Source organism: Tachypleus tridentatus, chromosome 1, assembly GCF_004210375.1.
Source record: "Tachypleus tridentatus isolate NWPU-2018 chromosome 1, ASM421037v1, whole genome shotgun sequence".
Classification (NCBI taxonomy): Eukaryota; Metazoa; Arthropoda; class Merostomata; order Xiphosura; family Limulidae; genus Tachypleus; species Tachypleus tridentatus.
Window position 1 is genome coordinate 63,827,033 of NC_134825.1, and position 24,298 is coordinate 63,851,330.

A 24,298-nucleotide genomic window follows, 5' to 3' on the forward strand; every position below is an offset into this window, starting at 1 on the left:
CATGGAGTACAACTTGTTTACACAGAGATACTATGTATACTCATGCAGTCCACTATTTTTGGAATCGATCTGATGGAATTTGATAACTTTACCAAAGGCAAAATGATGGATAAACTCTACAGGACATCTATCGTAATGATGCTTTTAGATCAAAGTCTAAGATGATTACCTTTATTATATGACTGACACCTCATAGACTGAGCCACAGGTTTGTATTTTCTCTATCATCTAATCTTTGTCATTCAACAGAAGAGTTTGTGTCTAATGGCCAGAGTGGTGATCTATCTCGAAGTACTTAGAAGCTTACAAGATCCATTAGGATTTCGCTGATTTTGTTCCACCAGGAACTTACAGTTTTACCCTTATCAGTATATACCAATCTACACACAGTTCTGAAAGAGCTATGCTGATCACTAAACTTTTTGGTGTATGCTGTTATTTGTACTACCCCCGAAGCCAGTGTTCATACTAAACGTGGACCCAGTTAGTTTCTGAAAGCATCTGCCACAACATCTACTACATGTAACTTGTCCTCCTGGACCTGTTGATCCAACTGTTACTATCACCGCCTTTGTCTTTTTTATATTTCAGCAAAGCATTTTAAAGAAATTGCAGAGCTGTTTGTTGAAAGAAATAGTTCCTCTGCTGGCCCGGCATGACCAAGTGTGTTAAGGCGTTCGACTCGTAATCCGAAGATCGCGGGTTCGAATCCCCGTCACACCAAACATTCTTGTCCTTTCATCCGTGGGGGCATTATAAAGTGATGGTCAATCCCACTATTTGTTGGTGAAAGAGTAGTCCAAGAGTTGGTAGTGGGTGGTGATGACTAACTGCCTTCCCTCTAGTCTTACACTGCTAAATTAGGGACGGCTGGTGCAGTTAGCCCTCGAGTAGCTTTGCTCGAAATTCAAAACAAACAAACAAACAAAAGTTCCTCTGCTTTTCCTTAAAGCATATACAGTGTTGCTGTCAGAGTCCTTCCCATTTACTAGAACCTAGTGTGATTGTCAAGCACCTCTATTATGTGGAAAGTACTGGGGAACAGCCATTCTTATTGGCCTAATCCACGACAAAGGAGAAACATTGCCGCTATAAAGGTCACTACATACTCCCTCTTCTCAGGTAGCTAGCTTGCTGTGACCACTTCATAGTGTGTGACTATCAATACATCTTCCACAGATGGTTTTTGTGTTGCTTTAATATCGATGTCTGTGCCATCCCTACACAGAGAGTGATAGTGTGCTCTCTGATAATTTACTACAGAAAATTCAGTGACAGAAAATCTACACTTTTAACTTCATCCACATTAGCAGTGACCTTTACAAAGAATGTCAAAAGTTTTGTAAGACAAGACTTTCCTAGTTGAAACCACGTTCACTATCAATAAAATTCTCAACATTGTTAAATGAATTTGCAAAACATCTTTCATCAGACTTTTGAAAACTTTTCTCAGAAATGATATAAGACTAATAAGCCTATAAATATTGAAACAATTTTTATCTCCTCCCTTGAAAAGATAAGTAACATTATCCACCTTCCAATCCTCTGGCATCTGATCACTATTTAAGGACTTACAAAAAATAGTAGCAAGTGACCCACATCTTCCAGTATACATGTCGGAAATGAAAATCATTATAATTATGATCTCATTAACAGCTGAAATCTTAATCTCACTATAAAGTTTCTTATTAATTTCGTCAGTAAGATCTGGTGGTCTCTAACAAATTCTTACTAAAAGTTGTTTCTAACCCTACCAGCAGTTTAAAGTTATTTATTTTATTTCTTCTAGGATTGCAACAGTAACAGTAACAATAACTTCTACCCTTAGAACAACTTCTATGCTTATTTTTATGCTAAACTTTTGTCTCCATTTCTCTCTTTTTGCATATACTTTATGCTAGTCTTTGCTACTATCAAGTAGAAGCTTAAAACTTCCCTTACCGCTGAGTTAATAGCCATAGCAAGCAAGCTAATTCATACACTATTTGAATACAAATCATTAATTCCAAAAACTTCTCTCTTCCATTGAACTGATCCCACGAGTTCAATTAGGCAATCTGCTCTTCCTTACGTACTAACAAAAGCCTATCATTTAGCTCTAGTGACCTACTTATAATTTTATTCCCACAATTAATTCTCGGTAGTATCCCTAACACGACTAAATTGTGGCATTTTTCTTTAAATACTTTTATTAACCCTTGTATTTATCAAGTAACTCCTTTCCCACATCGTTAGCCTCTACATGCACAATAAAAAATTCATCATTACTAGTCCCCATATTATATTTTTTACTCTGTAAGTTATATCCATCACCTGTGTAATTTAAATATTTTCTTCATAATTACATCACAAAATATCCTATCCACATACATTATAAAAGAGTTATTTATGACTTAAACTTTTTAAGTTTACCATTCACGTCCTTCTCTGTTCTTTTCGTTTTCTTTCCGTCCAATAGTTCCTGATCTGCACAAACAAGAGCTGAAATATGTTGATCAATAGACATGCTCATTACAACTTAATTCACTATTGTTAACTCTAATTGTAGTGTTTTAACATCTTGAAAGTCATTGTAAGCTAATGTATCTTTTGCATGAAAAAGCTCATGCTCCTATTGAAATTATTTTGCCATTTCTAACAGTTTACAATTCTCTTTATTTATTGCCTGCACTTTAGATAGCCTCCAACTTCTCCTCTAGCCTGCAAACTCTACAAACAAATTACACATCTAGATTCCTTGGAAGTACATGCAACAACAATAACATTGTGTGATGGTAATTGAGGTTAAAGTTGATTTCATTACCCAAAAGGTATTACCAGGGGCGGTCAGAAACGTTCGTTTCCCTTCACCTCAGTGCTTGAATGAGAGTTAAAGAGCGTCAGTCTTAAAGTTATCTTGATTTGCCATGATCGAAACGTGATATTAAATTTGTTGATTAGAGGTATAATGGAAAGTCAGGAAAAGCGAAAAAGGAAACGGAAATGGGGAAAGGAGAGCTTCGGTGGATGATTTCTTGACTACAGGAGAAGGTTTGTTTGTTGTTGTTTTTTGAATTTCGCGCAAAGCCACTCGAGGGTTATTTGCGCTAGCCGTCCCTAATTTAGCAGTGTAAGACTAGAGGGAAGGCAGCTAGTCATTGCCACTCACCGCCAACTTTTGGGCTACTCTTTTACCAACGAATAGTGGGATTGACCGTCACATTATATCGCTCCCACGGCTGAAAAGGCGAGCATGCTTGGTGCGACGGGGATGCGAACCCGTGACCCTCAGATTAAGAGTCGTACGCCTTAACCTACCTGGTCATGCTGGACCATAGGGGAAGGTGAGATGTGAAATGTGGAAGAGAGGTGAGAAGGGAGGTGTAGGCCGAGTACGTCAATTGCTGTTTAAAAATCCAGCAATCTTGTTCTAGTGAATGAGACGTAAATATGTTTACCTTTAACACTTATTGTTTATAAGCTTATATTGAAAAAGTTAAGTAAGTTATGCATAATGATTTGAACAAAAATTTGACGGGCCTTTTAAGAGATGGAAACAATGGATTCAAATATGAATGGAAATTTTACTGTGGGGAGTAAAATTACATATCAATCCTGAATTCTTAAATAAACATAAAACTACACAAGAAGCTGTATGTTCTCAGCCTATTTTGGGTATCAGAACCAGATTTTTAGCGTTATAAGCCTTTAGGCTTACCTCTAAGCCACTGGGACCAGAAATGTTGGTTACGTGCTCTTCACTGTGGGTAATGAACCCTGGAGTTTTACGTTATAAGTCCGTAAACTTAACGCTGACCCACTGGGAGAGAATTTAAAAGGACATTCTTCAGATAATATCATTTTCTTATATTTTAAAGCAATTAATAGATGGCGATATGGTCGAAAAATCAACGAATAACAAAAGAAGATAAAGTAGTATTTATTTGTGAGGTTGATGTTTGCTTTGCATTAAATAAATTGTCATAGAGTCTTTTATTTGACTTATAATTTAGTTGAGGCATAACGCTACGAAAACTACACTGAACAGTACTTGTATTTTATTGAAAGGGAAATTCGAGTAGTTGGCAAAATTGGTTCTGTTATGTCAACTGAAAGATCAGTCCGTAGAGCAACTCACTCGGGAAGCTGGTATACTGATTCAGGTTTGTGTAATACCTAAGTGGCACTGTTAATGTTACTCATAATCACGGTTTATTATTATGTAATTTCGTACCTTAATTTTCCACTTTTCCGCCCATGTTTTTGTTGTTATAATTATCTTTCTTATGTAAGAATATTTATTGAAAAACAATAATTATTACTACATCGGTATTATTTATTTCGCTGTAAATTGCACGTTTAAATTATAATTTAAGGTCAAAGAATATATATTGTAAAATGTAATAGTATCAGCAAGTTAGTGCAGTTTCAAATTCAATTTATGTCAAATTAATGTAGGCCATATTCATTGCAGCTGAATTCTAACAGTAATATTGTAAAGATAACTTTAATTGTACAGTGGTTACTAAAAATATTCATTCATTTTGGTTCATGATTATGTTAAGATGTCTAAAATTATATTTCTTTTTGCAGGAAATATATTCATACTTTTCTGTACACAAGTTCTTCATTTTAATGTATTTTTAAAAGCTGAGAATAACCAGTACTCACAGTTGTAGATTTATTCTACTTCTGAGAGTAACATTGTGGTGTTTCCAGATTCTTTCTTTGTATTAAGAACAGTGTTTGTATCATGTAATGGTTTTTTTTTTTTTTTTTGTACATTAACTATTTCATTTCACTGTTGTTGTTTCTCTGCAGTTATGCCATGAATTTGTCAGTGCAAGTTTTGGAGAAAGATTTTATATTTTAATTTCTACTGGTGTGTTTTGCTCTTGTTCAGATTGTTTTTACTTTACATCACAAAACAGTTACCAATCAGTTTGTTGTTTTGGTAGATATGTGGTTTATTAAGAGCAGTGTAGGGGCTTACAGTTTATTGAATATAATAGGAGCAAAGAGTTAGTTTTGTGTGTAAACTTATAAGGAAACTAGTGGTGAATATGTGGAACTTGTGGCTTATATATTGGAGAGAAAAAAACAAAAAGGAAGCTATCCCAAGTAGAGGTGGTAGAGAAGTTTAACTGTGGAAAATGGCAGCAGGAATCAGAATAACTTGAGCTTTCACATGCAAGAGATACATTTGCTATAAATTATTTTCAAGGAATTAGAAACAGTGTTAGAGATAAAGATAAGTAACAAGTTTCAGTTTATAGCTTATGCAGTTAAAGATCTAAGGGAGTGAAGAAAATCTGAATAGATACATATGGATACTATAGTTATAGGTGATTCTTTAGTATGGCACATGGATAGAATTGTCTTCATATTATCCATGAAGAAAATATTGTTATTTAGGGGACAATGGTAGAAAACATTACTGCTAAGTGACATTAGTAAAGGTATTAGCAGTGAGGCAGTATGTGTAATACATATAAAAGCTAATGTTGTAGGGAAGGGTAGGTCAGATAAATTAAATAAGAAGTAGAGAAGGCTAATAAAGGCATTTAAAGAAAAGGCAGTTTTTTTGTTAGGGGTATTATCACACATTAACTATGGAGGTGAGATTGTAAATAGTTGTTAAGACTAGATGCTAGGCTTAAGGTACTATGTAAAAATGAGTAGATAAGTTGGATGGATTTCTGGAATCAGTGTGCTGGTAATAAAAAGTTAGAATAGGTGAACTACACTTAACTAGTGGTGGATATGTTTGCAAGAACTATTAACTCTGCTGTATGGAGTGACTTTAAACTAGGGCTTGACAGAGATGAAGGTCATTAATATTATTAATAAGGGAATGATCAAGTTTTCTGAAGATATTAAAGATTTAGATGTGGTTGTTTGTGAGGATACTGTTGTTGTTTTACAAAAGGATTTAGATCATTGGATGTGATTTTTAGATCCAGAAATGGCAAGTGGCATCATATTATGTCTTAAGGTAATGAAAGTAGGCTACATTATTTAATCTGTAATCAACATATTTATTGGCAGTGTGCTGTTGCATATTGGGTTTTTTGTGTAATTATGAGAATATTGAATATAAGTCATTCCCTTTACATATTCCTCTTTATTATTCATTTGGAGTATTGTGTTAAATCTTATGCTCCTTATATTAAGGACCTTGAATTGTTGAGAAAGGATCAAAGGAATGCTAATGGGATGATTTCAGTGGTAGAGAGGCTATTAAATGGGGATAGTTTGAAGTCTTTAATAACATTTTCTTTTGAGAAAAAAATAGCTAGAATAGATCTGATTGAAACTTTCAGGGTTGTAAAGGTCATAAATAGGACTGATTTCCTTACCTTTTTTTGTGTTTAACAATAAGAGTGGTAGGACTACAAGGCATAGATTTAAGGTTTGGCAGGGTAGAAGTTATCTGAAAATTAGGCAGTTGGAATATACTTCCTTCATAAATGCTAATGCAACAGGTTTGGAAAAGTTTCAGAGAAGGCTTGATGAATAGTTAAAATTTCAGAGCTAGATATAGGAAAATTGATGTCTGAAATGAACAGCCATGATGGACCAAGGGATACCTTGTTGCTCCTCAAATTTGTTTGTTGGAACAGTTTCTCGTAGCTTTGTACTTGTTTTGTTGGGTGCCCTAACTTGCTTTGGTTTCTTCAAGTATTTTTAGTGTTTCCACTTATATTTTATGCATTTTATTTCTAGAGGTTATCCTTTCCCCAGAAATGGTTCTACTTGTTAAGGGTTTATCACTTTGAGCTTGATCAGAATGTTGTAGGAGAACTGTCTGCTTCAGACTGTGTTACTCTCCACAGAAGAAATATCTAGTATCTACATATTTGTACATATGTTCAAAGTCATTGTAAAACCTCTAACCTAATGTAATAATGTGAATAGAAGTTGTCTATGATGTAATCATGATATCATTGTCAAGAAGTCAACACACTCTTATACAGTACTCCCTTTAAGCTCTTTGTGTAAACCAAAAGCTCATTCTTTTTTCAGCACTATACTACTTATACATGCTATTTTCTTAGGCATTTTGCCAAACAAAGGATCTTTTAGACTGAACCTAACTTTTAAGTTGAAAATAATTTCAGTTAAAGCTTTCAGTAAGAATTATCTTTCTTATGTTAATTTTATTTCTTCACTTAACTGAACCACAAGAGTTTAGATAAATGTTTATTGTCATTAAACTTTGGATAGGATATAGGCAGATGCTGATTTTCAGTTTTGATTTCATGAAAAAAATATGTAAAAAAAAAGATTAGGACAATAACAGAAAATGTTTGAAACAGAAAACAAAAGGGGAAAATCTAATAGTAATTTCAGTTTTTTATTGAAAAATAGTTCTTATATCTACATGCTTCAGTGGCAACTATATATACTCTGATGGTGAGTAGTTTCCATCATGATGTATGAAATGGTTGGTTCTGCCTTGTATTTTTCATCTTATACTCAGAACTTGTGTCCTTTTGTGTATGTAGCCTTTGTTGGCTCTACTATTTCCTTGGATAATTTTAACTAATACCACCCACAGCCTGCCTTTCTTTTTTATTGTTTTTCTATCCAAAATGAGGATCAAGTAACTCCATATTAATCCTTTGCTACCATGATAACTTGGGTGTGTGACATTCTACCACATATTCCAGCATATGAGCTTGCTGCATGCATCTAAAAATGTACTCTTTTTTATTATATCCTTCTCTTTATTTTCATCTTTGTGCAGATTATTTTCTGTTTCATTTTCCTGTCAACTCTCAGTTGCAACATCTTCCCCAACCTTGAGACTCCTTCTCTGTGGTTACGATAATTCCTTATTTCTTCACCTGCCATCTTTTGAGCCTCTTCTTTCAGCTTGTTGGGAATCATTTTTTCTTCTACTTTGATTCTGTTTTCTCTGTGTTCATCTTTGCCTTTTGCTATTCCACTCCTTACCACTTTTTCTGTGCCTCTTCATCACAACAGCCAACAGCTTTATTGGAGAAGATCATACCAAACTCCATTTTGTTTTGAATTTTTCTTTGGTAGTTGCTGAGTTTTTTTTGTTTGTTTGTTTAAACTCCCTTATTGTTATCTTGAAAAACAATTTGGTACCCTTCAGTCTAGAAGATATTTTAGCTGGGAAGTTTCTTATTCTTTGGAGATTCTGATAAAGTTCATCTGTAGCAGGGCTCTCAGTGGAGTTCCACAATGAAGGGTCCCAGACAACCAAATTAAATTTTTTCAAGAGTTTCAGTGAAATTTTTCAAGAGTCCCATACATAGAATTTAATAAACTAAAAAAGAAAAGGAAAAAAAAACATACACTTCAGTGTCAGTGAAAAACTTTACTTATATGTTCATATGTTTACCTTCTGCAAGTGGAAAACAGCATCTTAATGTTCAGTGAAAAAATTATAATTTACACTGTATTTTTCTCTTTATGACTACAAAATAATATTTATGATGAGATTTAAAATAGTTTTCTTAATCTGAAAATTTTCAAATATCATTTGCATCACCCCTAAAAACGTCAGTAGAGTGTTTGTAGAAAAAAACTGTTATTTTGTTTATACTAACTGTCTATTAGGTCAGTTGATTTAACCAGACCTCATAACCACCATGAAATTTAGTAAATAATTATAAATTTACCTTATCTTTTTAATGACTGCAGATTGTTACAGAAAACCACAGTTGTTTATCCTAGTTAGCTTAAAGCTTGTAATAGTATACATCTTTAGTTATTATTTTATTGTCCTTTGAACCATGTCTGCTATTTGCACCATATAAACTGCAAATCTTGTGACATGGATAACTTGTGAAATGTATCGCATAAGAATTGCTATCATTTAATAATATTAATGTTATCTAACCTGAAAGGTTTTCAATTTTTACATCTTGGTTACTTTTATAATAATAGAAAAGAATACACATAAAAATGAGAAATAAAGTATTTACTTTATTAACTCTCAACTGTCAATAGAACTTGTCCCTATTTTTATGCTAATTGGACTGCTGCATTAAATAATTTCTGTTTAATTAGATAAAGCATGAAAGAACATAATACTAAAATACACAAGAGAAAGCAATGGTCCATGACTATCACAATTTGTCTGGCTATTTTCTGTTTGTTTTAAATATTACCTTAAATAATACAAGTATTGGAAAGTTCTGATAGAGAGGATATGACAGGTAGGCATGACAAGATGGGTCTGATTTTTTTATTTTATTGCTCTGTAACTAATTAATATTGAAGACTGTATGTAAATTATGCTTTGCATGAGCAATGGAACACAATAATAAGTAATTTATATTAAATTTTATACTTCTCAGGTGCAGGGTAAAAAATTAAAGAGGGAAGACATGCATGACACAAACATTTATTCTCAAACTTTACTTAAAATTTAAATAATATTGAACTCTTATTTATTATCTATGTTCTAGTGCTTAATTTATTAATATACATTGATAATAAAGTAGTTTTAATTAAATTTGGAATGTTAACTGTGAAAAGTTGTGATATGCACTTTAAGTTACCTGAGATGATAGAGTTAATCATTATTTTTATGAAATTTATTGTCATTGGTGAAACTTGTTAGAAGTTGATTGTGGATAACTGTATGAAGACTGTATACTATTTAGCCTGTTATGGTACAATGTTTGAAGCAAAATATTTGTACTTGTCTTACATATGGAGCATTTTGCAGTGCACACTTTGATACCTTTGGTGGTCAAATCTTGTGCTTCCCAACAAATTCTCATGCATTCAGGACCTGGGAGTATGGATTAACTAAAACCACATGTAGTAATCTCTAATTCCTTTGGTTTTGCTCTGGTTCAGGGAGGTTTATAAAGTTTTTAATTTCCATGAATCTCATTGTGCCCCAACATCGTGCTCCTCATTTTGTGGTTCCTTCCCAGCACTCAACTTTCTGGCAGGTTAGCTTTCAATGGGCTTGTGTTTCTGGAGTTATTCCTTGGCTGAAGTTGAGTGGGAGCTTAGCTCTTACACTTTCCATGCTTTTGGACTTTCATCACACAGATGCTCTCTCAAGAACTTTGTCTTTCAGACCTCAAGTCTTATTTGTTTTCAACTATGTTTTGAGGGATTTGTACAGAGGATATACTTGTTGGTCTGCATTTCTACAACTGTATATTTAAACTTTCTTTATAGCTGTTTTCAAAGTTTTAATTTAATAAATGATTAAAGTACTTGATGAGACACCTTAACAATGTCTGAACAAAGTCCTGTACACAAAAGTAAAGTAAGGGAAACATGAAAATTAAAGAAATGAATAACATATTTTGAAGACGTGATTGGTTCTTAGCATTTGTTGTTATCCTTTGAGCTCGGAAGAAAAATTCTAAACATATTTGACATGTAGATTGTTTTCTGTCTAAAAAAAATTTTGCAGCTCTGCAGAAAGGAAAATACAAACTTTTATTTTCCCAGAGACAATACCTTACCTTTGTACACAGACCAGCTTCATTCCTCACATCTCTTTACGAGATTTTCATGCCACTAATCTGGAGTTAACTCCCACCAAAAATTACTTGTTTAATGTATAATAGTAGCCTACTGTTAGGAGGGTGACACTTTCTTCTTGTGCAATAATTTCCTTTAAACTTGCACTTGAGGTAATTTCATTCTTTTTTTTAAATGAATATTGTTTAAAACTTTATTAATCAATTAAATGTGATTTGTGATAGTTTATGAAACTTCTGTTTATTTAAGTTTTGCTGGTATCCTTATTACTACAGAAGTAATGGAATAACTTTTTTTACTTGCCTATTATTAATTCCCAAATGACAGTACTTCTGCTTCATCCTGTGATATGATGTTCTTAAGACAGGACCTGTTTTCTCTTGTGACTAATAAAGGCTTATTTTCTGTGGAGGATGCGACACCCATTATTTGATGTACAGTGGGTTCTTCCTGTTACTTCAGCTAATGTTCTTTCTTCCTAGTTTTGACATGATCAAGGTGACAATTTTCACAGTCTTCTCCTCATCAGGCTTGATCTAGCCATAGCTTTAACTTGGAAAAGAATACTCATTCCTTTTATCTCTTTTTTGACAATTTTTCAGGTGTGTTCATTTTTCTCTTTTCCATTTTTCTTTTGATTCCTCTTGTGCTTACTTGTGTGACTACTTTGTCTTCTCATTGCAGACTTATTTCTCTAACACCTGTACACCCTTGGGAACGTGCCTTATCCTCCTTGCCTGTTTGCTTCCCAGCCTTTGGAATTTCTTTTATCTGTTTAGGGGATGGATCCATTAACTTTTATTTCTTTCTAGTGCCCAATTTTTGTTCCTTTATTCTTTCTTTTTTTTTTTTGCAACTCTCCAATGTTACCTTTCAAAACTTCTTGTGTTTGAGATGCTTGATTGTGCTCAGGAGGGGTTTTCTGGAGAGATGTTTTTCATCACAGTCACTACTACAACTACTTCTGTTTTATTTCTCTTTACTTGGTTCTTCTGTTGTTGAGATGGGATGTACTTCTAGAAAATGTATGCCTCCATCACACTTACCTTCATGATCTTTATTGGGCTTCATTTCTTTGCTCTGAAGTCTTCAAGAGTGTCTCTGGCTCACTGAAAATTTGAGTTGGGGCATCTTGAAATAAGGTCCTTCTAATTTCTTACTGTTTCTCATTTTTCTTAATCTCATCATTCTGTTCCTGTTCCTAGGCTTGCCTATCCCATCTCCCTATTTCATCTATCAGGCCTTCTTCTACTTCACACTTTCTGATGTTAGAACCATTGCTAGTTTTGTTGGGCCTGTTTATTTCTCGTAGCCATTGTTTAGTCTTCCTTTTTCCAACAGATGGGCTCCTCAGGTATCACCCTCAGCTTATTTTTCACCCCTCTTTTACCTCTCCCCTTTTTATTTCCTCCCCTTTCTATTCCCCTTTATCTTCAGTGTCTCAAGGATATGAATGTGATCATAGAACTCTTGGCCAAGAATGCCATCAAAAGGATGTTAACACTTGCACCTTGTCATTTTGTAGTCTCCAAGAAGAATAGAGACTAGTGTGCAGTTATCAACCTGTCTTCAATCAACAGTTTTCTTATCTGTTGGTTCTGTAGGGATTCCTTCTCTTCTCTCCAGGGCTTTTTTTTTCACCCAAGCTGTGGATAACGAAGATCAAAATTTTGACATCTTTTTACACATTCTGATGAACCTGTCCTCTAGATGATTTCTTTGTTTCTTCCATCAGGATTGGATATTCCTGTTCCATATTATTTTACCATTGCATCTTTGTGTCATTTTCCTGCCTTGTTTGTAGACTGTAGCTGAGGTTCTATTATTACATAGAGAATTAGCTTCTTCTCACCTCCTCTTTCTTTCACACTTGTATTTTTCTGCAGAGGATTGTTTAGCTGAACTAGCTTTTAGAGCCTTGAAGGTGTTTTTAATGCTCACCCTGTATTTTGTACATCTGGGCATGTTCTTCACTTCCCATCTCAGTCAAGTTCAGCCTTAATTTACCATTTTGATTACAAATAATACAGGGTGTTCAGAAGGTCACTGTGCACTTATATATTTATTAACAGACAAGTTTCAATATAGAATACAGGAGGTAAATATGAATGACAATTATAAACAATGTTGAAAGTGATCCCCTTTGGCATCAATACAGGCCTGGATCCTTATTTTTTTCCAAACACTCCTATCAGTTGCTGGCTTGAAATAGACTGAATAAAATATGATTACAAAACTGCACAGTGACTTTCCAAACACCCTGTAGAATGTGTGGTTACCAAGGTTTGTGGTTCTCATTTCTCCTCTGCACACTTAGTTCTGGATTTTGGGAAAACTGGCTTCCCTTATACCAATTATTTATTTAGGCTACACACTCATGTATCTCTTCCAGTTGAAATTGCAAGACCAGTAGAACCATTTTTTGTATATTTTGTCCTTGAGTGTACACATTCCCTCTTTTTATTGACTTTTCTTGGTGATTTGACCTTACCAACACCATGGTTCTGTCAGGCTGGAAGGGGATGCATCTTTGAACAACTATGCAATTTTGGGTGTATAGGCTGTATTTTAGTGCTACTGAACTTTTTTGCCATCTGTCGAGCATTTTCCAATTTTCTCTCATTTCTTGGATCAGTTGATCATGTTCTACTCTGATAGTTCCACAGCCATTGGTGGGGAGGGGTACCATGCATAGGACTTGTTGTTTTGGTATTGTTGGGTTAATCTCATGCCAGGGGCTCTGAATTTTATGGTGTATCACCTCTCTTAAATGGAGATTTAACCATGAAGTGATTTCTTCTCCCTCAGATTTTTTTGTTGGGTTTATTCAGTTGGGCTCACCTTTCATCTGTGTGTTTGCCACTTTTTACACCAGACTTCCTATCTTTAATTTAACTTCTTTCCTTACTCACTAAGTAATGAATAAAGTTTTTTTTTTCTCCTGTGTCTTACCTTGATTTTTTTTTTTTTGGTTCAGCAGGCCTGAAGTTTGTATTCTTACCTATCTTTTCAGATTATGGCTATTTTTGATATTTAATATTTACATTTTATGTACAATTAATTTTTTATCCCAGCTCTTCAATTCTGTCATTCATTTTTTTTTTTGGTATATTTTATAGGTATGTTGTTGATAAAAAGCTGACTGCATACCATTATTGCTTCATGTGTTCTATATGTGATGTACTATGCATTTCTTTATATATAAACTGTGCTGATTCCCAAGACTTAAGATAGGAAGATCTTGCATATTCTTTAGTTTCCTTTTGTAATCTGAGAATGTTCACATTTACATTATGAACCTCTTTAGGTCTTACATCACTTACACTACTCAAAGTAATGTTTTGCTGGTTTTTTTTTCTGTTTGAAAATCATTGTATTGATTCATCTTGCTACAAAATTGCTTGATGGATTTGTCAAAGAATGTAATGAGTTGTACCTCTCTGTTCTATCCCCCCTCCCCGCTAGTACAGCAGTAAGTCTACAGATTTAAAACCCGAAAATCACGGGTTTGATTCCCCTCTGTAAGCACAGCAGATAGCCCATCGTGGCTTTGCCATAAGAAAAACTCACTCTGTTCCATGTGTTAATTTTAATGTGTGGTATTATTAAGGTGTCTGTAACATCTCTTGGCCACTTTTCAATAGTAGTTAGCATCGTGGCCATTATTTTAATTAGTATTCTACCTGCTGTTCTTACAGATCCCTCTTCTCATAAGTCTGTATGATTTAATTAAATATATAGATTGCATGAACTTATCAGTTTTGAATTTAATGTTTATAAATTTAAACTGGATTTCAGGTAGATTGTTATTTATGTGTCTGTACTCTTTCCGCTTTTCTTACATTTAGTTTTTATATCTGTAGTGTTATGATGGTCAGGTCAGGCTTTCCCTAAACACATGAAAATGTGTAAAAGTTTGAATGGAAGAATATCATAAGTGGTTGAGAATCTCCTAAATTAGAATATAATATGTGAGACAGAAATTACAGAAAAAAATTGAGTAAGATAATTGAAGTTAAAGAAAAACTAAACTTAAATATAAATTTCAATGTGAAAGTAACATTTTTAAATTTTATCTAAAAATCTTAAGCTATTAATGTATATGTAAGTGAATTATATTTATTGCTTTTAATGCATGCATATTTTGTAATTTGGAAGAGAAATTGGCAGAGCTATAAATCTGTGAATGTTTGTAATAGAATATATATATTTTATATATGTTTTTAAAATACTATTTTATGTACCTTTAGCTCGAGAATTAAGGTATCAACTAGACAACTGGCTGGGTGCTGTGGGATCAGCCTCTCACTCTCCAGCTAGAGCAATTATTGCTCCGTAAGTATAATTATTATAGAAATAATGGAAAGATTTTGTGTTATTATAAAAGAAATATTTCTATTTTAAGCTCATGGGTAAATTACTCAGCAGTTACAGTTGCACTAGTACGTAAAGTGTTGTATAACACATTTGAGTTTAACTTAAAATTAATCAGTTATATGAATTATTATTTGTATGAAGGTAAGACAAAGCTCTATTCACAAACATCAACAATCATAACAAAGTACATTTCAATTTACAGACTTAAGACCTTGCAGCTATTGGATTGCATGGTTTACATAAGTTTGAAATAGGTTGTTAATTCCAGTACAATAAATACTGTTTTACTCATCACTAGCCTTCAGACTTCCACCTAATTTTGTATGTTTCCATGTGTTATTGCTGAGTTATTACATGCAAATGAGTATGTGACAGACCTCCATCAGTAAGAGTTTGACATTACCTCTAGCTGCATGTGAGTATTTACTGATGAACCATTTGGACAATTCAGCTGTGGTATCTTACATCAATTCCTAGGGAAACACTCAGTCTCACTCTTTCTGAATCCTCTACTTCTCCCTTTTGGACTCATTTTTTACAAGTCTATCTTGTGGTCTATCATATTCTGGGTGCTCGGAATCTTGTTATACTGATCATCTTTTGAAACCCAGCTGTTATTTTTCACATAGTGGTACCTCAATCCCTGTTTTATTTGGCTTTGCTTTCACCTGTGCACTCCATACATCGAGATCTTTGTTTGTCATTGCTGAACTTCACTTATTCTGGTCTCCTGTTATACACTTGTTGGTACTGGTGGTGAATGTATTCTGTTAGGACTGGTCTGATCCCTTCCTTTATTCATCTCATAATTTGTCCTTTCCCACATTTGGAACACTCCTTGTCATGTTCTTCTGGTAGTGTCCTATTAGCTGGCTCAATCTTGAATTCTTCTGTTGAGCCTTCCAACTTCCTTGTATTTTTTTCTTGTTATTTTCCCTTGTTGTTTTTCAGCCATGTATTTCTCACTTCCATCTAGTTGTGTCATTATTTCAGCTTTCCACATGGGATTTTTCTGGCCTGTTCACATGTAGTCTTCTTCCTGTGTACTTCTGTTTGCCTGTTCTCCTTAGATGTATATCAATAGAAGAAGCATAATTATTAATGCTGGTCTCTGTGTCAATCATTCCCATATTCTTATTCTTCTATTTCCCATTTGTTTACTGGACATCTGTTGCTACTTTCCATTTCTCCTGTTTCTATTACATTTTCAATTCTTGCTATGCTCTTTCATTCTTTTCACTTCAATCACCTTCTAGCCTACCTAACTTGGTTCTTAATAATTTTATCCATGTCCTTGTTTTACTTCTCTTTGGAGCTTTGGCTTCCTATTTCTATACCATTTCTCTTAAAACTTATTTCCTCCTCCTTCTCATCTGTAGTGATTGAAGGTCTGATGTGCACACCATTGATTTATCTTACATTCTACTCCATTACTCTTGTATTCTTTTCTATCTGAAACATGCTTCTCTGTTTAAAATGTCTTTGGTGCATAAGGGTGAAGGTGTGCTTATTTCTATTTTTAACTTTATTTTCTGTTTTGATCATGATCATTTTCTCTGTCCTGTTTATGCAATTTGTTATTATTTGTTATGCACTTCTTCACTTTTGTGGTTCATCATCCTATCTCTTCATTCTGTGGAATCCCTCATCCATTTGATCTTTTTTCCTGTTACTCTTACTGGGTGGGTTTGATAGCATATACATTTATTCTGTTCTTTATTGAATAGAGATGCATTACCAGGTGTCCTCGCATTAGAGTTGTCACCTAATTCATTCATTGGCTGATTGCTTCCGTCTTCCATTGGAGATTGCTCAGGCCAGCATGTAAATGACTTCTCACTACCTTATTGCACACTATCTGCATCATATGACTGTTTCTTTCTCATTGGACTATAGACTGTATTTGGTCACTTTTCTTTGCACATTATATTATCTCTAACTGTACAAGTATTATTCTTTTCTCTTTTTTTTTAAATCTAACCCTCTTTCTACAAAGTTTTCTAGTCCCTTACAGGATCACATTTAGTGGTAACTGTTACTTACCAGGGTATACTTAACTCAAATTTAAATATTCTAGAGCTATTCTGGCCTGACATAGCACTCACCCATGAGATGGAGCATTCCTAAAGTCTACTAGAGATATCCTTGAAGCAGTCATTTTATTAAACAAGGCCTGATGCAAACCACACCCAGTCATGAATAAGCATGAGTAAAGTAAGCAGGGGATCTCAGTCCATCCTCCATGCCTAGTTTAATATCAAGTGCTGGTCTTCCTTTAAAACAAGGCTTTTGTGTTATGTTGATGTACTCCCCTGATTCACTATCACACTTTCAACTCCACTTCAGTTTTCTTCTTGCTGTGTTTGAGAGTTCTTGCCACTCACCAGTTCCTAGTTGCTGTGATGATAGACCATGGAAGATGCCTCCTGAATGTGAACAGTTTCATTCAATAAAGAGGAGAGCTGTGATGTTCTGCCTATTTGCCATGTATATATGGCTTTGCTCATCCTACTGTTACCTGAATGTCAAGTTTCCCAGGTGGTCTGAATTGGGACAGGATCAGCCAGTATAAGTCATCACTCATTTGTAGGGTGGATGTTAATTTCCTATTCTTCCTCACTGGGCTTGAGTTGAAGATGGTAAAGACTCTCCTCCCATTATGGACCAGAAACCAAATTCCCAATGCTACCTGGTTTTAGACTTGAGTTGACCCACCAAGTATAGTCTGACATACCCTAGTCACACTGTACATATAACACTTTGGAAAATCTGATACAGGTTTTGAACTATGCTTGTAATTTCTGCATGTCCTAGCAATACTTTTTTCTATGCAAAGAGTGTACCCTATTACAGATGGGGTGCAGTCTCCCACATGTGTGTATATAGTTACAATATGTAGGGTATTACACTTCATGGGTGCTCTTCAGGTGTCCAGGTAAAATTTTGCACTGGTCCCTCTACCATTTCACATGAGATTATAGCTAGATGTGAGTGTAAGTTAAGTAGGTTTGCTCATTGCAGAATCTCATTTGTGGATAATTTTTAAGGTAGGAGTTTTGTTCAAATTACTGGTTATATAGCTTCCTCTTGTAATGCTGGGGTGTTGCTATGACTGTTTTCATAGTCTAATTAAAATGTGAATGTGTTTAGTTAAGTATATATACATGTGTGTGTCGTGTATGATCAGTGATTTCAGTAAATAATTTAATTTTTTTTAAACTTATAAAAATGATCCAAAATACTTTTTGAAATGTTAATGATAGAGAACCATTTACAAAAGGATAACTATGTTTTATTGAGAAGTATTGACTATAAATATACATCTATACTGTATGGTAGTGTGTTTCATTCATCAGTTCTTTTGGTTTTGTGTAATTTATATTTATGAAGAAACATCCAACAAGTAATCAAAAAGGATTGGATAATGCATGTTTCATTAGGTGCATTTTTTTCTGCTTTTATTTCCAGCTAAAGAATGGATGATATTATATAGATCCCATGCTTTCCCTTTGAATTTTATGGTCGGCAAGAATTGGGATACTTATTTACATAAAATACATATTGCATAACATATTTGAAACTACCAAGTTGTTAATGAAAACAACCTACAGCTCCTACTGAAATGGGGCAGTTAAACCTCACTTGCTGCTAGGTAACAGTGCAAAAATATTCCATGTATGTACATGCAAAATGTTGAATTAACCTTGACTCTTAAAACAAATGGTGGGACAACATGGCCAAACATAATATTTAAAAAATCATAAACCAAACTTGGTCTGATAAATTGTTATTTATAGTAAGGCATGTAGATTTACATGCTGTTTCTTGTGTAACAAAAATAAATAATTAAAATAAAAAGTAAGCTGACTTATAATGTATGTTGTTGGCAATTATTTATTTATTTATGTATGTGTAATAATGTGCAGAATGTTTTCTGATTGCCTGAGAGCATTTCCTAGCAATGTCTTATAGTTGTATTGTCTTAATTTGTTACTTTACAAATTGTTGATAGTTTGAATCTGGCATGCATGGCAATCTGATTGGTACTGCATTTTCCTTAGGATTTGAAACCACACAAAAATTTCCCTAACTGACGTGTGTATTTTCCATTACAACTGGTGGATATTGTGGGGCACCATTATAGGATTTTTACTGGTTTAATATCTCAATTTAAGATGAGTGAAGGATGTTTTACTGAATTAATGTACATATACATTAAAAATACAAAATATTAACTATTGAAAAATATTGTTTCAGACATGCTGGCTACCAGTACTGTGGAGCATGTGCTGCCTTTGCATATAGACAAGTTGATCCTTCTATTGTGTAAGTTATGTTTTCTATTTTATTTGTGGCCCAAATTAGTGAAGTAGACTTTGTATCAACTGACACATTAAAATATTTCTAGTAAATCCAAACATGTTACCAATTACCTGGCAGTTTATATACATGTAAAAGTAGAATTGTGATGCACTTTACAGTTGTACTTTAACACAGAATATTCAGATGTAGGAGTTAATGATTCAATTCCTCTAGAGTCTCTGATGATAACTTTTGTGTGATTTCAGAAAACGCGTGTTCATATTAGGCCCATCTCATCATGTACGGATTGGTGGTTGTGCTCTTTCACCAGCTAAGGTGTACAGAACCCCTCTCTCTGACCTTCCTATTGATTCACAGAGTAAGTTGTTGACTGTGAGAAAGTTTTTGAAAAAAAATAACTAATTATAAAAATACCTAATGAGCAGTGTTTCCCTGGCATAATATATACATAATGTAATTTTTTTTGGAAAGAGAAAAAAAACACAACCACAAAACAAACTTCGAACACTGGGGCACAAATCGTAAGATGGGTCATGATGTAATGTTTCTTAGTTTTTTGAGTTACTGGAAGATTACCAGTAAAGGAACATTACCTTATTTTGGTATTTATGTCCAAACATTATGTAGGGGACTGGAATGCTAATTTCAAGAACAGTTTTGCTGTTTTCCTTATTGGTGTCTTGTTTTCTCATTATTTGTTTCTTATTTAGTTTTTTTTCTTTCTTGTGAGCAATCATCTATCCATATCTGACTGCAGACAGAGAAAGGTTGTGAAGATGTGAGATGTTGTGGGCTATAGCACCCATTTTTCTTATCTTTTCTAAAAATGTAAGACTGAAGTTGAGTTTAATCTGGATAGACAGTGTACTCCCACTGCAAGTGGGTTTTTTTTTTCAGCTGTTACCTCAAAAAACTGTGGCACATTATATAATGACCAACCTTATTATTTGTGCCCCAAGTGTTGGATTTTGTTTTGTGGCTGCATTTTTCCTCTTTCTAGAAAACTACATTTAATTATATTTCATCTCAAGTTTGAATATGCTGTGTAAAATTCATGTTTTCCTTTCTTTCAATATAATCTGTTCTATAAAGAAAATTGTAACTTTTTAAATAGATATATATATATAATGTAATGTATCACAATATTATGAACACTAAAATATGATATATACATATATTATGATATATCTATTAGTCCTTGATACACGAGCATACCCTCCACCCAGAGGTATTGAAAGCCAGCACAGGCCCTGAGCAAACATTGTTGCTGGGCCCCCTTTCTCTTTACTATTTTATCTTTACTGTTAAAAATAGAATTAAGTGGGATTTGAAGAAGGGAAAGATCCTGGAAAAGTGACTCCCTCCCTTCATTGGGCGTGAGTCAAATCTCTGTACTTAAAGCTCCATAAGTGTGTGTTACCTTTGAAAGTGGACTAAAGGTATTATCTATTAGCTGATGATACTTCAGGAAGTGCTTTTCCCAGCCAAACGTACACATCTTTGCCTTGGAGGGTGGTGTTCATACATGTTTTCTTTTGTCTTAATGTCCCCAATTCACTATTCTAATACTATCGAGCTCATCCTTGGGACCTGCTTGAGTCCTTCTCATTATGTTTGGGTGCCCACTAATTTGGCTGTATTGTGACTCTAACCATTTTAGATATGAATGAAGAGGAGGAACTTCCTCTGGAGAACATGTTTTTATCATAAGTATCTATGCTGCTCCTCTGAGAATCTCCTACTACAGAAGCAGAACATAGTATTTCTCCTATTTGTTTGGCACCACCTGCATTATACTCTCACCCTACTAGTGCTGCACAATATTACCACTCATAAAACCAGTCTTTTTGCTACTATCAACCAGAACATCCAAGGGAAAGAGATATCCTGCTGAGATGAATGCTTTTTTGGTATAAGGCCAGTTCATCTGCTCATTATTATTGGATTGTAGTTCTAAAAATTCATTTGTCATTTTGGATTCTATTCTGATCATGGTTTGCTACTATTTTATTATAGTATAGTTTATTTTCCTACCCTGTAATTGTGGTTTATTGATTTCTACCTCTTATAATGCGAGTATTCTGGTTTTCAGTATTTCAGAGGTAAGCCTACCTAATTTGAATATTAAACTTTCAGAATTAAAATCAATTTAAAACAGGAACTGACCTCTGAAATACCTTCCTTCCTACAAACAAATCTTCATAGTGGCTGGAATTTTCAAACAAATCTAACTTTTTCCATGAAAGCAGCTTTTATAAGATCTGCTAACTCTAGGAAAATAAGTCACGTAGAAGGTGGAAAAATGGAGTATTATGGGTAAGTGATACATATGGAAACTTGAGTAACATGTTTTGTTGACAGCAAGAGTTTAATCTTAACAAGGAAAGGCTTGGATTGTTGATCAAAAGGTTTGAAATGTAATTTCAGTGACATTTTGCTCCACACTTTAAGCTATGGGAGTAATAATTTTAAAAGCAGAAGTAAATGTTGTTATTTGGTTTAAAAATTAAACCGTATCCCAAAAATTATGAAACCTTAGCATATCAAGCGTGCATTTTCATTATAAAATTTCAAAATTTAACTAAAAATGATAATTTTAACTAAATTTGTAACTAAAAATATTTTAAGAGTTGATGTTTCATAATTTTATAACATTTATTTAATATAATTTGAAAACCAATATTCTCATTTGGTCCTTTTATTACCAAGTCCAATCACTGCCATTAATCCTTGGAAAAATAGATTAAAACATTTGCTAGGTATACTTGGGGATAGTTTGGGAAGTATCTAGTTATATTTGAAACTAGTTTCACAAAGTAGCTTACTACTTTTACCTTTGTTATATATATATATATATATACAGACACACACACACATTTATATAAAAGAAAAAAAAAGGAGGAATACCAGCTGCTGAGTTTCATCTGTTTTCTTTTATGTCCAGTGTGTTTTTTGAGTCTTCATTATGCTTTCTGCCATATTGCAATTTTATTTACTTTTCCCCCTTCAATCTGACAATACACAATGGATACCACCACAGAATATATTCTGAGAGCTATGCCTGTTGTTTCTTGAAAGGGTAGTAAATATCTTTGGAAAGTGAGTTGTATGCAGTAAATACATGGTCAGCATTAAGAATATCAGTGAAACAATTCACTTATGCTTCTGTTGCTACTACTACTCTAACAAACATATACTCAGTAATAATGTTTCTGATATTGAACGTTATTTCTGCTCACAAACATAGCTATTTTTGTTCAGTGTTGCCCTCTATATGCAGATAAATTTTTTTCACATGCCGCAAGCCTTTTATCTCCTCTCTGTTGGAATTGACTACTTCTAATGCATCTCTCATGCATGTTACAAAGTGTCAACTTTCCACCAATAAGAGTACGACATACTCTCATAATGCATGTGCCTCCATACTCTCAGTCCTACCAAACTATTACTTCTCATTTGACAGATTTTGTGTGTATATGGGTTTTTTATTTTGGTGCTGTTAATGTGAATCCTTTTCATGATTTTGATGGTTTAATTTCTGAAGTTGGATTTTTTTCATTACTTTTTCTCTTTACATCTAAGAAATCTTTTAATGTAACTTTATTTTCCAGTCTTTATTTTTACTTGCATTTACATATTTTAAATCAAAAACTTTTGATTTTTGTATTTTTACAATGAATTCTGATGTTCACATTTCCACTTTGGACGTTATACCACTAGCAGTATTTTCAAAAGCTGCAGGTGGGGAAGACCCTTTGGATTTCTCTATTATCCACTGTGAGAATTTTTCATTATTTGGGTCAACTTCCTTCTCTTAAACTTGAAGATTTGATAATCATTGTATGCCATTGGATTTTGCCATGTCTTTCCCTAACCCTTCTATAGAATCAGCTAAACCTGATGAAATAGTTTAACATTTTCCATATATGCGATTGTTTTATACTACTCCTCATTTTTCTGTGATTCCTTATTACCTCCAATTGGCTTGCTTGTTGTCTTTGCCTCTTGCCTTACAAACATGGTTTTACTGTTGTTGGGTTATTTTGCGTCATGATTCAACCTTTTTCCAGGTTGGTTTGCCACCTCTTTCTTTTAGAGATTTATGTATGACCCTATTTGCTTTGGCAATATGTTTTCAATCATGTATATGAAACTTTGGAATTGTGTAATCTGTGCATCAACACACTACCTCTTTCTCTTTGGTTGAGTGTTCGACACAGTTGGAGCCACAACAAACCCCTATTAAATTCTTGTCCTGTTTTACTCAACATAGATGAGTATTTTGCCAACAGTACCAGCGACTAACCAGTATGTTTCAGTCCAGCAATTGCTTGACTGTATAATCTTTCACCATAGATCCATAAATTTTTATTCTACTATTTCTTTCCTCACCTCTTGCTCAGACATCCTTTTCTTTTCACATTAATTGAGATCCTGCAACCAGTCAGCATTTGTCTGAGACAGTAAAAGACTTTGTTTCAACAGGTCATTGCACATGTTCATCATCTTTTGCCAGGCTTTTCTTCCAAGTTGTTTGTTGTCTATTCACCATTCCTCCCTTTCTTCTAGTGGAGTTTGAGAGTTCTTACCACTTTCAAGTTCCAAGCTGCGGGGGTGATGGACCATGGAGGCATCCTTCTGAATGGTTTAATGAAATACAGATAGAAGCAAAATGTAGAAATTATTATACAACTATTTAGTTAAGAGTAGGATGGTGATGTTTTCATGGCATGATATCCTCCATTGTGAAACATGTATAAATAGCAATGAGCCATAAAAATTACAGTTCACCCCTTCATTTGGGATCCCTCATCTTATCCTCATGTGGATGTTTGTTCCCAGTGGCTGGATTTTGGATTTAAAGTTGAACCAAGCAACACAAGTCCTTGTGCATGTAATACAGGCTTTTATTCTCCTCTGTCAGGTATACTCCATCCATGTTGTGTGTCATGGTGGAGGTGCATGGTTATTATCAGTTTTCCTTTTCCTCTATATTTCAGTGCTTATTGTCCTGAGGATGTTACTGTGTTTGGGGCAGTTCTGGTCATTTTCACTTTTGAAGGGGATGGTTTACATTATATATGCATTTTTTCTCTGGATTTCTGTTCCAGGATTGATCTGTCCATTTCTT

General features: G+C 34.1%; 1 protein-coding gene across 1 annotated transcript in view; it reads left to right on the plus strand.

Moving 5' to 3' along the window:
* The first annotated feature begins 3,883 nt into the window (after window positions 1–3,883).
* The window catches only part of LOC143250499 (protein MEMO1), a 33,157-nt gene continuing 12,742 nt past the window's right edge, over window positions 3,884–24,298 (plus strand). The window contains exons 1-4 of the mRNA XM_076501129.1: window positions 3,884–4,142; window positions 14,718–14,802; window positions 19,102–19,170; window positions 19,413–19,525. Of these exons, the coding sequence (XP_076357244.1) occupies window positions 4,082–4,142; window positions 14,718–14,802; window positions 19,102–19,170; window positions 19,413–19,525 (328 nt within the window). The 5' untranslated portion in view covers window positions 3,884–4,081. The remainder of the gene's footprint in view (window positions 4,143–14,717; window positions 14,803–19,101; window positions 19,171–19,412; window positions 19,526–24,298) is intronic.